This window comes from Pristis pectinata, chromosome 1 (genome assembly GCF_009764475.1).
Source record: "Pristis pectinata isolate sPriPec2 chromosome 1, sPriPec2.1.pri, whole genome shotgun sequence".
Taxonomy (NCBI): Eukaryota; Metazoa; Chordata; class Chondrichthyes; order Rhinopristiformes; family Pristidae; genus Pristis; species Pristis pectinata.
Genome location: NC_067405.1, coordinates 83,983,861 through 84,002,406, shown reverse-complemented (window position 1 = coordinate 84,002,406; position 18,546 = coordinate 83,983,861). Strand labels below are relative to the sequence as shown.

The 18,546-nt window shown below is 42.4% G+C and overlaps 1 protein-coding gene across 6 annotated transcripts in view; it reads right to left on the bottom strand.

Annotated features, from left to right (window-relative positions):
* LOC127571910 (coiled-coil domain-containing protein 9-like) overlaps nucleotides 1–18,546 on the bottom strand; it is a 275,215-nt gene that overhangs the window by 201,040 nt on the left and 55,629 nt on the right. For all 6 annotated transcript variants that reach the window (XR_007956525.1, XM_052018669.1, XM_052018676.1 and 3 more), the window contains 2 exons: nucleotides 17,888–17,998; nucleotides 16,468–16,572 (listed from right to left, as the gene is read on the bottom strand). Coding sequence is in view for 5 of the 6 variants with exons in the window: in XM_052018669.1 (XP_051874629.1) it covers nucleotides 16,468–16,572; nucleotides 17,888–17,998 (216 nt within the window). In the remaining variant the exon portion in view is untranslated. The remainder of the gene's footprint in view (nucleotides 1–16,467; nucleotides 16,573–17,887; nucleotides 17,999–18,546) is intronic.

Sequence of the window (18,546 nt, the reverse complement as noted above, 5' to 3'; positions counted from 1 at the left end):
GTCAGGCAGCATCTGTGGAAACAGTTAGTGTTTCAGATCAGGGACCCTTCTTCAGTTTTGATCAAGGGACATGGACTTAAAACATTAACTGTTTCTCTTTCCACAGATACTGCCCTAACGCACGAAGGATATTCCCAACGGCTGGGGAGTTCAGGAACAGGGATCAAGGTCTAAAGAGGTAAGCCATGTACACTGAGAAGAGAAATTTATTCACCAGTGTATGAACCTGTGAAAATCTTTACAACAGAAAGCAGTTGACGCCAAATAATTAAATACATTCAAGGAGTTTTTGGAACTTATTCTTAGAGCTAGAGGGATCAAGGGATATGGGAAGAAACCAGGAACAAGATACTGAATTCGGATGATCAGCTATGATCATACTGAATGGCAGAGCAGGCTCAGAGACAAGTGGCCAATTCGTACTCCTACTTTGATTCCATAAGTGTCAGGATAGAGTAGTATGGAGAAGCTGAAGAAGTCTATGTCCACAGGTTCTTAAATGTAGCAGGCTGGGTAAATAAGGTGATTAAAAATGCATCTAGGATCTATCTTTTATTCATTGAGATATAAAATATAAGAGCAGGGAGATTAATGCGAGAATTGTTTGCAACAATTGTAAGGACAAAGCTTGAATACTGCATACATTTTGGTTACAGAAAAGATGTGATTGCATTGGAGAGGTCGCAGAATTTTTGCAAAATTTACAAAGATGCTGTCAAGACCAGAAAACTTTAGCTATGAGAAAAGACAGAACAAACTAAGATTGCTTCCTTCGGAACAGGGAAGGGTGAGGGGAGACTTTGCTGAGTATGAAATTACAAAAGGCCTAGCTAGAGCAAATAAGAAGGGGTCAGAAACCAGGACAGAAGTGACCAGTTGAAGAATTAAAGGAGAGATAATGGAAGAGAAAATTAACTTAGGAAGTGACAGTGATCTGGAACCCACTACCTGAAAGGGAGTTTTAGGCAGAAACTCTTATCAGATTTCACCTTTACTTAAATGTATACTTGAAGAGCCTTGATCTGCACGGCTATAAAACTAGTGCTGGACTGTGGGATTAGTCTGGGTAGCTCTTTTCCAGCACATATATGAGCCAAGTACTAGCTTTCTGTATTGTACATTTTCTAAGATTCTACAATTCATTATGCCACTGAAAACAAAAGGAAGATTACAGAAATATGAGATTATTATTTTTCTTTGGTATTTACTGGGGGGATGGAACAGATGGACATGATCTTGGATGATAAGCAATGAGACAAGTCCATTTACAATAGAAAACAGGAATATATTAAATAATAAATTAATTTAACTTGGAATAAAACCTCTCATCCAGACAGACTGTTCATCCATTTCAAAAGAATCAAGGTAGCAGAGGCATTACTGCATGTAGCTTGTTAGAAAAAGATACAGTTCCAGAGGACTAGCTGATAGCCAACATAGGAAGGGGGATAGAACATATACAGGGATGTACAGACCAGTCATCTTAACATCAGCGATAAGAAAAATAATGGAATACCTAATGAAGGGAAGAATAGAAGGACATCTGAAAATGATGCTAAAACTGTATCAAAACCTTGGTTACAGCACTTTAAGTCTGGTCACCATCTTATAAAATGAATACATAGGCATTGGAGCAGGTGTGGGTTAGAAACCAGAAACACAAGGGTGTACATAACAGAAAAGGGAGAACGGACTGGTTCTCTTCTCTTTTGAGAAAGGCAGCTGAGAAGTGATGTAACTAAGGACTTTAAAATGATGAAAGGATTTGATAGAGTGGATCAGAGAGAATGTTTCCACTCATGGGGAAAGAGTATAACTAGAGGCTGCCAAGAAATTCACAGGGAATTAAGATTTTTTTTTACCCCAAGGATTGTGAGAATGTGAAACTCAGTCCCACAGAGTGTGGATGAAATGAACTGTAGATCCATCTGAAGAAAGGCCAGACAACATTTGAGGGAAAAGGAAATTTAGATGAACAAAGACCAGAGATGGCTGAAGTGGAGGATAAACTGTATGGACCAGTTGGGCTTCATCTCTGATTGCTCTACAAGGAGCTTCAGACCCCAAGTCCTCTCTTTTACAAAGATTCCCACCTATGTATTTGTGCCTGCCTTCATTCAAGTAGCCAAGACCTCCAAACACCAGGTGCCGAACACCAAGGATACCCAAGAACTGATAGGATTAGAGGTGCCACCAGCTGACATACTGAAAGGGGTAGTTTACATGTGGAATGTGCACATGGTGAATCTCCGGGCATGTAACATGCAGCCTAGGCAGATGGATGAAGGCCAGCCCATGTGCCAGCCATTGCAGCTGCACACTAGTTAGGCTTCAGAGGACTCAAATAAGGAACCATATTGCATATGAAGTCTGCATATGAAGGCCAATGGTATTGGCAGACCCGTTTGAAAGCCTGCATGTAAAATGATCATTGAGCATGGCGGAGTGGGGAAAAGAGTCCAGGTGCAACCCTGCGCACAGATTTGTGCAGAACCTGGAACCCATCCTTTCCTGCATGAAACTGGGCAGTTGGTGGCCAGCCCCACTTCAACTTATGTACCAGCCATTATGCAACATTTATTACGATGTTGCAAACCCCACAGTTGCATGGAAATAATGCAGGTGACTTTCTCTGCAACATCATTTCTCTTTCCACAGATACTACCTGACTGAGTGTTTCCAGCATTTTCAGTAATAATGTCATTTTTCTGCACTTGTATCTGCAGTTATTTTTAATTTTAATTTACTGTAGAAATGATTCCTTTGGCTGGAATAATTACAGAGATTGGATAAGGGATGAACTCTAATTTAAAAAGACAGCAAGAAGTGCAATTTCCATTTACTTCGAGGGGTTAATGGAAATGGCATTAACAATGGGCAGTGGGATTGCGATGAGCAATTCACCAAAACCCATTTATTCATTTTTCAGGATCTGAGCTTCACTGACAAGGCCAACATTTATTGCCCATCCCCAATTGCTTGAGAAGGTCCATCTGGTGAAGGTACTTCCAACAGAGCAAAAGTGGAGAAAGTCCCAGGGTTTAGACCCAGTGACAATGAAGGACCAGTGACACTTTTAGAAATCAAGATGGCATGTAGCTTGGAAGGGAACCTGCCAGGGGTGGTGTTCCCATGCACCCAAAGTCCTTGTGCTTTTTAGTCAGTCATGAAAGCCACGAGGAATGGTCTACGCAAGCAACTACAGCGCCTTTTCCATTATCAAGGCACTGCAGACACTGGGGTGCTAATGGTGGAAGGCTTGCCAATCAAGCAGGCTTTTTTGTCCGAAAGGGGTCAAGCTTCTTTTTATTGTTGGCACTGCACTCATGCAGGCAAATAGAGAGTATTCCATCGCATTCCCAACATGTCTGGTAGGGTGTCAGAATGTGAGATACTCAAAGGGCAACTGACCTCTGATCTCAGAATCCGATTTATTATCACTGACTTAGATGTGGAATTTGTTGTTTTGCAGCAGCAGTACAGTGCAAAGACATAACACTACAATAAATTACAAAACTAAATAGTGCAAAAAAAGGGAATAATGAGGTAATGTTCATGGACCGTTCAGAAATCTGATGGTGGAGCAGAAGTAGTTTCTGAATCGTTGAGTGTGGGTTTTCAGGCTCCTGTACCTCATCCCTGATGGTAGCAATGAGAAGAGGGTATGTCCCGGATGGTGAAGGTCTTTAGTGATGGATGTCACCTTCTTGAGGCACCGCCTCTTGAAAATGTCCTCAATGATGGTGAGCATTATGCCCATGATGGAGCTGGCTGAGTCTACAACCCTTCACAGCCTCTTGCAATCCTGTGCATTGGAGCCTCCATACCAGCCTGTGATGCAACCACTCAGAATGCTCTCCACCACACATCTATAGAAATTTCTAAGAGTCTTTGATGACTTACCAAATCTCCTCAAACTCCCAATGAAGTAAAGCTGCTGGTGTGCCTTCTTCGTGACTGCATCAATGTGTTGGGCCCAGAATAGATTCTCCAAGATGTTGACACTGCTCACCCTTTCCACTGCTCACCCCTCAATGAGGACTGGTGTGTGTTCTCCCAACTTCCCCTTCCTGAAGTCCACAACCAATTCCTTAGTCTTGCTGATGATGAGTGCCAGGTTGTTGTTGCAACACCACTCAACCAGCCAATCCATCTCACTCCTGTATGCATCCTCGCCACCATCTGAGATTCTACTAACAACAAATGATATCATCGGTGGATTTATAGATGGTGTTTGAGCTGTGCTTAATCACACAATTGAGAGTACAGCGTGTAGAGCAGTGGGCTAACCATGCATCCTATGTTGGATTAGGGTCCAGATTGTTGCTTTTATTGTGTTTTTCCTTGTAGTTTTAGCTTTTTTTTAAACACTTGCTTATCTGTTTGTATAGTCACCTGTTTGTCTGTAAACTTTTAGTAACTTGTATATTTGGTTCTATACTGCTGTAAGTTTCTTTGCCTGCAAAGCTGAAGTGTGACTCAGTCAGCACCTGTTCACAGGTTTTCTTTATCTAAACCAGTTTAGACTGGTTTGCAGTATAAAAGGAGAGCATATAGTCAAGTTCCTTTGTTACTACTTTACTTGCCTTGCTTGCTGGTACAGGCTGACCCTGTTTGACCTGTACTATGATGAACATCTAATACGACAGTTATAACCATAAGATTTGCACCTCATTCTTGACTTACGAAGAACCTTCTGGACAACATCATCTCCAGATCTGACAACTGTCAGCAAGAAGGAGATGTAATTACCAATCTGCACTGACTGTGGTCTCCCGATAAGGAAGTCGAGGATCCAGTTGCAGAGGGAGGTACAGAGGCCCAAATTTTGAAGCTTGGTGATTAGTACTGAAGGGATGATGGTATTGAACACTGAGCTGTAATCGACAAACAGCAGCCTGACATATGTTTTGCAGTTGTCTAGGTGCTCCAAAGCAGAGTGGAGAGCCAGTGAGATTGCGTCTGCTGTAGACCTGTTATGGCAGTCTGTGGAGGACTGTTGTGGTGATCTGCTCTTGTAACCACATCATTTGTATTCTGGTCAATGGTGACAGCTGTTGGAAGGAGCTCATCAACAGTAATTCCATTGAATGCCAATAGTAGGTGGTTAATTATATTGTTGGAGATAGTCATTGCCAAGTAGCTCTGAGTGCAAAGTTTTTTCCCCACTTATCAGCCTGTGCCTGGATGTTGTCAAGTCTCATTGTATGCAGGCATGGACAATTCCATTTGCTGAGAAGTTGTGAATGGAATTGAGTGTTGTATCTCCCAGATGAATGGATGGTTATTGATGAAGCAGCTGAAGATGATTATACTTAAGCTACTGCCCTGATGATTTCCTGCAGTGATAATAAGAGGCCTGCTGATTTGATTAACCTCCAATGTTCACAACCACTTTACTTTATCTGGGTTATGTGTCCAACCAATAGATATTATCCAGCTGATGCCCACTGATTTCAGTTTTACAAGATTTCTTGATGCTTCACTAGATCAAATGTTGCCTTGATATGAAGGGCAATCTCTCACTTTGTGCTGGAATTTGGTACTTTGGTCCTTCTTTGGACCAAGGCTGCAACAACGTTCTCGTGCAACCCACATAGGGCAAGAGTGAGCAGCCCATTGTGAATAAATGCCGAATAGGTGCCACCTAACTGTTAACAACACCTTCCATTAATTTGATGGCTGGGAGAAGATTAATTAAGGTGGATGGTATCTGTCAGGCAGACGCCAGTGTTGTACTTCGTTGAGTACCTTTGCTCTGTCTGCTGGAACAGCCAGGATCTCCCGGAGGCCAGCCATTTTAATTTCACCTCCCACTCCCACAATGACACGTCTGTCTGTGGCCTCCTTTACTGCCAAGTTGAGGCTAAACACAGATCAGAGGAACAGCACCTCATTCCACAGATCAGAGGAACAGCACCTCTTGGTAGTCTCCAGCCTGACGGCATCAACATCGATTTCTCTAACTTCCAGTAACCACTCCCCTAGATTTTTCTCCTTTCCCATCCCCCCCCCCTTTGGTTTTCCCTTGTCCCTCTTGTACCTCTAGCTTCTTTATCCCTTCTCTTTCCCCTCCCCCAACCTGCCCCTCACCCACAGCTTCCTCCAGTTCCCCACCTCCTTCCCTTTATTCCATGGACTACTGTCCTTTCCTATCACATTCCATCTTTTTCAGCCCTTTGCCTCTTTCACTTATCACCTCCCAGCTTCTCACATCACTCCCAGTTCCCCCCTCACCTGAAGTTACCTATCACCCACCAGCTCGTGCTCCTCCCCTTCTCCCACCCTTTTATTCTGGCTTCTGTCCCCTTTCCAGTCCTGATGAAGGGTCTCCGCCTGAAACGTCAACTGTTCATTTCCCTCCATAGATGCTGCCTGACCTGCTGAATTCCTCCAGCATTTTGTGTGTTGCTCCAGATTTCCAGCACCTGCAGACTCTCATGTCAATGTTGTACTGACAGCTCGGCTACAAGCCCAGCTTATTCTGGAATGTGGGTCTTCAGCACTACAGCAGAATGTTATCTGGCCCCATAGCCTTTCCCATATCCATTACTCTCAGCTGCTTCTTTCATCAAGAGAAGAAAATCAAACTGGCTGAAGGCTGGCTTCTGGGATGGAGATGATCTCAGGAGGAAGCCAGATGGACTGTGCACTCAGCATTTGTCTGAACATAGTTGCAAATGCTTCAGCCTTTGGTCTAGTACTCACATGCTGGGACCTGCCATTGTTGAGGATGGTAATGATTTTGGACCTGCCTCCTGCCATTAGCTGCTTCATGGACCACTACCATTCGTGACTTGATGTGACAGGACTGCAGAGCTTTGATCCGATCACTGATTGTGGAATTTCACTGCCCTGTTTTACTTAGTTTTTGCTGCATTTCATTCATGCAGTTCAGTGCACAGTTTCACCAGGTTTTGCCATTGTTAGGTATGCGCAGACATTAAAATCGGAGCAGGAGCAGGCCACTCAGGACCCTGAACCTCCACTATTTAATAAGATCATTGCTGATCTGCTCATAACATCTTCTCTGCATTCCCCTCTACCTTTTATCCCCTTGCTCATCAAAACTCTGCTTTAAAAATATTCAGACACTGCTTCCACCAACCATCCTTTGAGGAAGAGTTCCAAAGACTATTGCCCCTCTGCGACAATAAATTTTTTCTCATTTGTCTTAAAATGTCGACACCCTATTTTTAAACAGCAAGTCCCGTTTCTGGGTTCTCCCACAAGAGCAAACGTTTTCTCCACATCTACTCTCCAAGACCACTTCAGAATCTGAAATATTTCAGTCAAGTCACCTTTCACTCTGGAGGGATACAAGCCCAACTTTCCAACCTTTCCTTAAAAGGCACCTGCTAATTCCAAGCATTAGTTTAATAAACCACCTCATAACTGCTTCCAACACATTAATGTCCTTCATTAAATAAGGAGACCCATACTGTACACAGTACTCCAGAGGTTGTCTCACCAGTGTCCTGATAACAGGAGCATAACCTTTCTACTTTTTTATTTAATTGACCTAGTAATAAACAATAACATTCGGCTGGCTCTCTAATTACTTGTTTAATCTGCATACTAGCCTTTTGCAAATCATGTACCAAGGCACCCAGTTCCTTCTGCATCTCAGATCTCTGTATTCTCTCATATTTAAATAAAATGCTTATTTTATTCTACTGCTAAAATGGACAATTTCATATCTTCCCTCATTGAACAGAGATCTGGCAAATAGAGTACAATCACTTATCCTAGCTATAACCCTTTGTAATTTCCTTATGTCCTTTTCACAACTCACTTATTTGCACTAACAGCAACTTCAGCATCATGCCTCTGGTGCTGTCATCCATCATGAATGTAAACTGTAAAACGATGAAGCCTAAGCATCAGTCCTTGTGGCACACCACTCTTACCAACAGGAAAAGGAGCTCTGGTTGGCTAAAACAATCTTCTTTCCGCACCAATGTGTTACCTCCTACACCATGAGATTTTAGTTTCCCCAAAAAACTTTGACACAGCAATTTATCTATAAATACATTTGTACGTCCACTGGTTCCCTTTTATCTATGGCACATTATTTCTTCAAAGAATTCCACTAAATTCTGCATGCTCTCAGACACTGAGCTCATAAGCAGTAAGGCAGATGCTGAACCATCAGGAGTTCTGAACAGTTGGATAGCAGATTATCAGAGTTTTACTCTATCCTGACTTTTTTTCCTCAAATGCCTTGCTGTAATGGCTTTAAGAATTGCTTCCAACATTTTACCTTGGAATCAAGGATGAGCATTCATTGCAGTTTGTAAGTTCTGAAGTGACCAATGAAGCCAATGTGGATATTCTACAAACGGAAGGAGATGCCAGAGGGAAGACAGGTAGTCAGTGAAGTGGTGCACTCCTTCTGCAGGACACCTGTACGCTTCTAATCAATGGACTTGTTGACAGTCCAGACACCCTCAATAGCATCCCTAATGCTCCTTCTCCTCTGAGTAATCATGGGCCAGGGATTCCCAGGGATTAGTGGGGATTTGCAATTTCTTTTTTGAAAGGAGACTTTGAGCACTTCCTTGTATCATATCCTCAGGTAATCTCTTCCCATGACAGAATTCAGAATAAGGTGTCTATTTTGGAAGTCTGGAATCAGTCAGGCAAATGATGTGACTTGCACAATGGAACTGGCAGTGTAATTAGGGCCTGGGTGCTGGGACATTGGCCCAACTTGTTCATCTTTCCAGTGAATTCAGAAGATTTTGACATCATTGATGGAAGTTCTAGCAGTGAAGATTCACTAAACTGGCTCTAGGAATGGCAAGCTTGCCATACAAGAAGAGATGAAGTACATTGGAACTTTATTCTTTAGAGTTTAGAAGGATGAGAGGCGACCTCATTGAAATTTAGAGTTTGTCAAACTGGGTGCAAGGAGGATATTTCTCGACTGATGAGGAGAGACTAAGTGCAGCTCCGGAGGGAATCATCAAATACTCCCATTTACAACTATAACGGCTGAAATCTGCAGCCACAGAGACTGCAGTAAATAACATTGTTTCAACCCATTTAAGTGAACTAGCGATCTTATGAACTGGCAGAATCCAGAATCCAGACCACTCAGGGAGTGAGTGCAGCAGCTGGAAGCTCAGGAAACATCTCCATTGTTTCAGAAAACATGGCTGCTGGGGAGGACTCCAGGTAAAAGTGAAGCACAGGAAGTCTCTGGAAAATAAAATTGAAGACGTCAGAGCAAGGCTGCAGTACCAGAGGGACATCAGGGACTGTTGTGTACTCTGTTTCACAGTGACATGGCTCACCCCCAGCACTCCAGACACAGTTCTCCAGCCCGAGGGCTTCACCATCCGCCACATGGCAGCATCAGGTAAAGGCAGAGACAGCAGCGTTTGCTTCATGATTAATTCTTCGAGGTGCACAGATGTGAGAGTTTTGTCTCAGTCCAGTTCCCCAGACCTGAAACATCTGGCGGTCAAGAGTCATCCATTCTACCAGCCGAGGGAGTTCTCCGCCATCACCCTGGTAGTGGTGTACATTCCAACCCCTGGTAAATCTCAAGCTAGCCCTGGGGGAGCTGAGTACTGTGATCAACAGTCACAAGACAGCACCCTGATGCCTTCCTGATCATCGCGGGGGACTTCAACCAGGCTAGCTTGAAGTCTCTGTCCAACTACCACCAACACATTACCTGCAGAGGAGCCAATGCACACTATCACTGTTACACCACCATCAAGAACACCCACTATGCCATCCCACGCCTGCACTTTGGCAAGTCTGATCATCTGGCTGTATTTCTACTCCAAGCATATAGGCAGAGATTGAGGACCGCAGCACCAGTGGTGAGGACCGTGACGGTATGGTCAAGGGAGGTGGAGGGCCGTTTACAGGACTGCTTTGAAATCGGTGGACTAGACCATATTCAAGGATTCATCTCTGGATATGAATGAATATGCCACAGCCTTCACTGACTTCATCAGAACTTGCATGGATGAATGTGTGCCTTTGAGAACATACTGAGTTTTCCCAAACCAGAAGCCCTGGATGAAACAGGAGATTCAGTCTACTGAGGGCTAAATCTGTGGCATTCAAGACTGGCGATCCAGATCCTACAAGTCCAGATACGACACGAGAGTGAAAAGGCAATTCCGAGTGAAGCTACAGACACAATCAGATGCACAACAGTTGTAGTGTGGTTTGCATGCCATTACTTCCTTATAAGGCGAAACCTAACAGCATACATAGCAGTGACGCTTCACTCCCCAATGAGCTCAATGCCTTCTATGCACACTTTGAAAAGGAGAATAACATTACACCTGTGCAAATCCTCACAGCATCCAACAACCCTGTAATCTCTGTCTCGGAGGCCAATATCCAAACATCCTTCAAGACGGTGAACCCTTGCAAGGCATCAGGCCCCGACGGTGTAACTGGCTGGGTACTGAAAACCTGTGCCGACCAACTGACTAGAGTATTCAAGGACATCTTCAACCTCTCACTGCTGTGGTCTGAGGTTCCCACTTGCTTCAAAAAGGCAGCAATCATTCCAGTGCCCAAGAAGAGCTGCCTCAACTACTATCGCTCAGTAGCGCTCACATCTACCGTGATGAAGTGCTTTGAGAAGTTGGTCATGGCTAGAATTAACTCCTGCCTGAGCAAGGACCTGGACCTGATGCAATTCACCTACCACCACAACAGGTCTACAGTAGACAATCTCACTGGCTCTCCACTCGGCTTTGGAGCACCTAGACAACTGCAAGACGTACATCAGAATACTGTTTATCGATTACAGCTCAGCGTTCAACACCATCATTCCCACAGTACTAATAACCGAGCTTCAAAACCTGGACCTCTGTAGCTCCCTCTGTAACTGGATCCTTGATCCTCCTCCTCACCGACTATCAACACACCTCAAGAATGCATGCTTCACCCACTGCTCTACTCTCTCTGCACTCATATCTACAGATGTATGGTGGAGAGCAGTCTGACTGGTTGCATCACTGCCTGGTATGGAAGTTCCAATGTGCAGGATCGAAAGATGCTGCAGAGGGTTGTAGACTCAGCCAGCTCCATCATGGGCACAACCTTCCCCACCTTTGAGGACATCTTCAAGAGGCGGTGCCTCAAGAAGGCAGCGCCTCAAGGTGGCAGCATCCATCATGAAGGACTCCCACCACCAGGGACATGCCCTCTTCACGTTACCACCATAAGGGAGGAGGTACATGAACCTGAAGACCCACACTCAATGTTTCAGGAATGGCTTCTTCCCCTCTGCCATCAGATTTCTGAATGATCCATGAACACTACTTCATTATTCCTCTTTTGCACTAATTTATTTTTGTAACTTATAGTAATTTTTTATGTCTTTATGTCTTGCACTGTACTGCTACATCAAAACAACAAACTTTACAACATGTCAGTGATAATAAACCTGATTCTGACTCATGACTGTGGTTAAACACAACTCAAACAGGATCTATAAATTTGCCAGTGACACTACTGTTGTTGGTAGCATCTCAGATAGCGATGAGGCGGCTTACAGGAATGAGACAGATCAGCTGATTGAGTGGAGTCACAATAACAACCTCAGACTCAACATCAGCAAGACCAAGGAAATGATTGTGGGCTTCAGGAAGGGGAAGAAAGAAGAACACACACCAGGCCTCATTGAAGGGTCTGCAGTGGAAAGGGTGAACAGTTTCAAGTTCCTGGGCATCAACATCTCGGAGGACCTATCTTGGGCCCAACACATTAATGCAATCACAAAGGTGGCACACCAGCAGCTCTACTTCGTTAGGAGCTTGAGAAGATTTGGTATACCACCAAAGACTCTTGCAAATTTCTACAGATATACAGTGGAGACCATTCTGACTTGTTGCATCACAGCCTGGTATGGAGCCTCTTATGCACAGGATCGTAAAAGGCTGCAGAGGGTTATAGACTCAGCCAGCTCCATCACGGGCATAACCCTCCCCATCATTGAGGACATCTTCAAGAGGCGGTGCCTCAAGAAGGCGGCATCTATCACCATCCAGGACATGCCCTCTTCTCATTATTACCATCAGGGAGGAGGTACAGGAGTCTGAAGACCCAAACGCAATGATTCAGGAACAGCTTCTTCCCCACCATCAGATTTCTGAACGATCCATGAACACTACCTCATTATTCCTTTTTTTGCACTATTTAATGTTGTAATTTATAGATTGTTATGTCTGTGCACTGTACTGCTGTTGCAAAACAACAAATTTTATGTCATATGTCAATGATAATAAATCTGATTCTGATAGGCTTCTTAAGATTGAGATGATGAGAAATGTCTTCATTCGGAACTTTTGATTTTCCTGCCTCAGACAGCTGCAGAAGCCAAGTCATTATATTCATTCAAAGAGATGATAGATTTCTGGGAATCAAGAGATATGGGGATGGTGCTGGAAAAGGCATAGAGATGGAATATCAGGCACGATCTTGATGAATGAGTTAGAAGGGCCAGATAGGCTTCTCATATTCCTATGCATAATCCAGATGCATGTCATTTCAACTTCCCTTCCCACACCAACCCATCTGTCCTCTGCTTTCTCCACTGCCAATAGTGAGAACAATGCACACTGGAAGAACAGCACCTCATATTCTCCTTGGGTAGCCTACAGTCCAATGGCATGACCATTGAATTCTACAGTTTCAGGTAACCCACTCCCTGTGTTCCCTTCACACTTCCACCAGTCCACCCAGGGTCCCTTTCCTTTATTCACCTTTTCCATCCCTCCCCTTGCCCCCTCATTAGCTACACTCATCACCATGTCCCATCTGGTTCCCGCTGCCCATCAACCACACACCTATCTACCTGGGTTTCTTCTCCCTTGATTCACTTTTCCAATTCCCTCGCCTACTTGGTTCCATCTGCCCTTCATTCCACCCTCCCCCCCCCCCCCCCCCGATTGTCTGGTTCCACCTATCACCTACCAAACAGCCTCAACTCTCCCTCTCCCACTTGGGTCCATCTGCCCATCACCGCCTCATCATCTGATTCCACCTATCACCTACCAGATCTGTCTCACCCTCCCTCTCATTTCTACATGCTGACCATCTTCCTTCTGTACACTCAGTCCTGATACAGGGTCTCAACCTGAAACACCAACCATCCACTTGCCTCCACAGATGCTGCTTGAACTGCTGAGTTTGTCCAGCAGTTTATTGTTTGCTCCAAATTCCAGCATCTGTAGTCACTTGTGTCTTTAATACTCCTACATTCTTTCAAGTACCTCAGATGCCTGCTGTATGTAATTGAGGTCTCAAACACATATTGGCAGAGATCACAGCTGTCTGAAAGACTATGGATTTTGGTCCTGGTCTGAGAGGCTGATCCTCCAACAATCTTTTCCTCGATCAACCATACTCATGGATTGAAGGCACTAGTGAAATCCATTATCAATGTTTGCTTTCACCAAGTGGGGGGGTCCTGACATATGGAAAGTGGCCCATGTTTCCCAAGACCTCACCATGAACCTTTTTGTCAGACAGCACTGTTGTGCAATGGGGGCAGGTTCATGGGGGATTTCTGTTTTGCAGGTACAGAGTGTAAAGCCCATCATTGACTCAGTTATGTGGGGCACTGGTGAGACAACATCTAGAGTACAATGTTGTTCTCCTTATTTAAGTAAAGATGTTAGATGTCGTAGAAACAGTTCAGAGGTTTACTTGAAATATAGGATAGGATATCTTTATTAGTCACATGTACATCAAAACACAGTGAAATGCATCTTTTGCATAGAGTGTTCTGAGGGCAGCCTGCAATATTTTAAGGCAGAGGATACAAGACAAGAAAGGGGATGAATGGTTATAGTGGGAAGACAGGAATGCAGATTTGAGGTTACAGCCAATTGTATGAAATGGCAGAATATACTTGATGGGCCATACACAAGTATATTCGCACACTCCTCTCTCACCCCCCCCCCCCCCCTTTTCTCTCTCTCACATTTTTATTTCAACACGTCAGTGGTTTTATTTCAGAAAATGTTTGTTTGTTCTGGAGCCCCCCCGTATATCTCAGTTACAGAGCATGGGGCTCTGCTGCTGTATAGGCCTCACACTTGGTTCCAGGACAAGCTTGGTCATCTTGGTCAGCTGGATATGGTCAAAGTAAGTAGGCAGTATTGGTGTACTGCAGAGGTGAGCACTGGCTCCAGACCCTATTCAGCAAAATCCAGGTATTTTCTATTCTTCCTATTAAAGTGCATGGGCTTACATTCCCACATTATAAACTATCTGCCACCTTTTTTGACTGTCTCTCTCCCTTTTTCAAAAAAAAAGGCCCTGTTATTTTCTCCCCACAGCCAATTTTCCCACTTTGCTTTGTATATGTAAACTGCATGTGTGATACTGTTACTTCATCCAGGCCACTGTAAATTGGGAATAGCTAAGACCCAGTTAATACCCGTGGTACTCCACTGATAACAATCAGCTAACATAAGCACAACCCATTATTGCTTTTCAGTTTTCTGTTCTTTAACTACTCCTTTGTTCATGCTAATACGTTATCCACAATACCGTGAGCCTTTGTTTTATAAAATAACTTTTTTTCTACTGTGCCTAAGTAAATGTCTCCTGAAAATCCTCCCTTACCCATCATGCTAGATGCATTCTCAAAAACAAGTAATAGTTTGCTCACCATGATTTTCCCTTCATGAAAATGGTGATCTACCAAGTCACTTTATGGTCTTCTAAATGCCCTGTTACCATTAATATCTTTGATGATGGATTCCAGCATTTTGTACACAATCAGGTTAACCTTCTCTCCTTTGTTAACTAGTGATGTGATATTTGCTCCCTTCAATCTACTGGGACCTTCCTAGAATCAAAAGGAATCTATTATCTACACAGCCAACCCTTAGAATCCTGGGTTGCAGTCTATGTCAGGGTATTGGTCCAGCATTAGTCCCTTTAATTTCTCCAGTGCTTTCCTTTAGTGATATTAATTACTTTAATTCCTAACTTGGGGCCTGCCTTTCTGACCGAACACAATCTGAATAAATGTGTTGGGTTGGACGTATATTCTTATAGAACATTCATATTTGATTCAAGCCATACCATGCCAGCCCAGACAAGGATGATTCACTTAGTACTACCCATCCTCTGCTCTTGATCAAAAGCTATGGACACACAACATAGCAAATCTGTTTTCTGATTTTTCTGCAAATGCCTCCAGATTAGGTTGCATGTGGAGGAAAAAAAATAAGTACCGAGGCTCAAAGATTCAGGTCAGTTTTTTTTAAAAATGTACTTCAGCAGATCTCTATGTTTTTTTCCTCCAATTCTGCCACTTGATTTGCTTCTGTAGTAAAAACATATGAAGTATTTAATACTTCAGCTAGTTTTTCATTTCTTATTATAATTTCTTTTGTCATTGCCTTTATGGGACCCACATTTATCTTCGCTACTTTCCTCCTTTGACATGTTTTATATCTTGGTATTTCTTGCTAATTTACTCTCAATTTATTTTATCCGTCTATTCCCCATTTGGCCATTCACTGTTATTTCCTAAAACTTTCTGAACTCTTAGGCACGTTAATCTTCTTGGCAACATTATAGTTCTTTTCTTTCCTCTAATACTATCCTTAAACTCGTTAATAAGATCTGGATGGAGCACTTTTCTCAGTTTTTTTTTGTAAGTGACTAAAAATTTGAATTACCTGGTTAATTACAAAGAAGCTTTACTAGTGTAAAGCAGTTTTCACATCCAGATGTCATGAAAAGTGTCAAAGTACATTCTTTTTAAAATACTTTTGTTTACAAGACCAAGAGATCAAAAAAAACAAGTTGCTTTTAAAATCAATGGTACAAGCATCATATAAAAGAAGGTCTCTTCAACTGTTTAAAACTCCTTGAATAGTGAGATCTTAGTCTGATTAGGTTAACAACTAAATTTACAAATAATTGCAAGTCTTTATAAAGTTAACTGGAGTGTGGTCTCAAAAAGGTGCACAAAATCACTAAGTCCAGAACATAAACGAATAAAAGGAAAACGTAAGATGTATGTAAAAAGAAAATAATTACCAATTCATAAAATATCTTGTAATTGAGATTAACTGGGTTTGGTGGGGGTGGGGGGGGGGTGGAAGGGCAGGGAAAAGAAAGAGAAAGAGAAAGAAGAATGGGAAAAGAAGCAATCTAGTTTCTTCAACATAGATGGACTCAAATGCTAAACAATATTTTTTGTGACAGTGGCAATATAACTACTACTTAAATATTCCTCAAAGATCCAGAGTGAAAATAGTTTGTTCCAACTTGCCAAACAAAATTGTTTTACGACATTCATCTGGTACTATTACATAAACTACTGCTTTTGTAAGCAGGGATGGGGATTGGTATTACAGTTTATAGGGAAAAAAAATGAAAAGTTCAGAAGACAATTCTTGTGCAAAATATTTGCCCCTCACTAATACTCAATGGCATTCAAAAAATATTGAAACAACTTACATTTGGGGACTTTGTAATCGTGATGGTGAGACTCTCTGGTCTACTTTTTCGAGTGATGACAGCCATTCCTTCCAGTTCTGCCCTTTTTTTGTCTTCTTCAATTTCCTGTAATTGTCAAATGTCACTTTCATTAGAAGTTAACAGTTATCAAATCTCTGACTCCAGTGAATCAGACATTAGATTGCCCCAGTGAATCAAAATAAAGGACCAGTTACCGCAACTTAACATTATTATATTGGTAATTAAAGAAATTGGGATATGTTAACACACATACATTTTAAAAGCAGAAACATAGCCAAAAATGTCAAATTGCATTCTCACCTCCCCAAAATTTCACCTGGAAATAGTTGCAGTCTGGATATCACTGTCTAAGAAGGTGGGTGGAGGCAGGTACTCTCAACATTTAAAGAACTTCTGGATAAACACTTCAATTGCGAAGGCATAGCAGGCCACGGAACAAGTGCTGGTAAATGAGATTAGTATAGATAGGTACTTGATGGTCAGCATAGAAATGGTGGGTCATTGGGCCTGTCTGTGTGCTGTAATGACTCTAAAATGTTAGATAATTTTTGTCCACTACCAGTATCATAGCATATCAAGGAATGGAGCAGTTCTGCTTGAAAGAAACAGAACTTTTACTGTAATGGAAATTGTCATTTGACCCATCGAGTCCACCCTGGCTTCATAAGGAGATCCTATTAGTCCCATTCTCCTATTCTTTCCTCATATCCTATACATTATTCTCTCTCCAGTACCTATCCAAATCCTTTAAAAAGCTCTGACTGATCCAATTTTCACCACCCTTACAGATAGTGAGCTCCAGATCATAGCTACTCGCATCTCTCTTGTAGCTTGTACACTAAATTTTTTCACCTGTGACCCAGATTATTAAACTACCCACTATCAAGAGTGTTCCTCTCTTTACCCTGTCCAAACCAGTCATGATTTTAGACACTTCTATCAAATCCCCTCAAAGACAAAGCAAAATATTGTAGATGCTAGAAGTTTTAAGAAACAAAACTAACTCTCCACAGAGGGTGCTTAACTAGCAGAAATCCTTCAAAACCTGAAACCATTCTAGTACATCTGTCCTACATACTCTAAGGTTATTGAGCTGCATAATGCATTTTTGTACTTCAAAATAAAATAGTAAAAGGTGCAAAACTGTATGACGTATTTCAGAAAATTAGTTGTTTTTCCATTATATTCGGAGAGAAAATGACAAATAACTGGGGAAATTATAAAGGCAAGATAAAATGTTCTGCAACAATGAGGTTAACAGACAATTCTGCCAGAGGAGAATTTTACATTGCTATTTTATCAGAAATTCAGAAATTGCTCATTCAAGTGCTACATAAAAACAGGGAAGAATTAATATTCTGCAGAAAAGATTTAAAACCTTTCAACAGAAGTTACATACATGATATCTTTTCATAAGTGCTTCATTCTTTTTCCGCAAAGCTTCTATCTTCTTATCTAGTTCTGCATCTTTCTCCTCTTTAGTCTTTAAAATTATGTCTACTGCTGCATCCTAGAAAGGAAAGGATACAGTGCTTGTCAAGTAATGTCTATGCAAATCAATTCACACAGGAAAGGTTAAAAGTGGAGGTGTTGAAATGTTAGGAACTATGGCAAAGATGCCCAAAAGAAGACAATTAGAAGAGTATTTAAAGAATTTTTTTTAAAGTGCAGGACTATGGGAAAGGAGGATTGAAACAAACTGGTTAGCTCTTTCAAAGAGACTGCACGGGCATAATGGGTCAAACAGCTTCCAGTGCTGAAAGTACTTACCCAACATGGACTATAACAAACACATGACATTAACACAGGCAGACAGTGAATTAAATAATACCACAACCCCCCCACCAATATTACCTAGACTTATCACCCTCCCCTACCTGACTAAATGTGCCCATCATTCATATTACTATCTACCTGGGTTTCTTCTCCCTTGGTTCACCTTTCCAGTTCCCTCCCCCACCTGGCACCATCTACCTGTCACCCCCTCCTCCCTACCCACACAATCTGGTTTCACCTATCGCCCACCAGCCTTTGTCTCACTCCTCCCTTACTTCTATA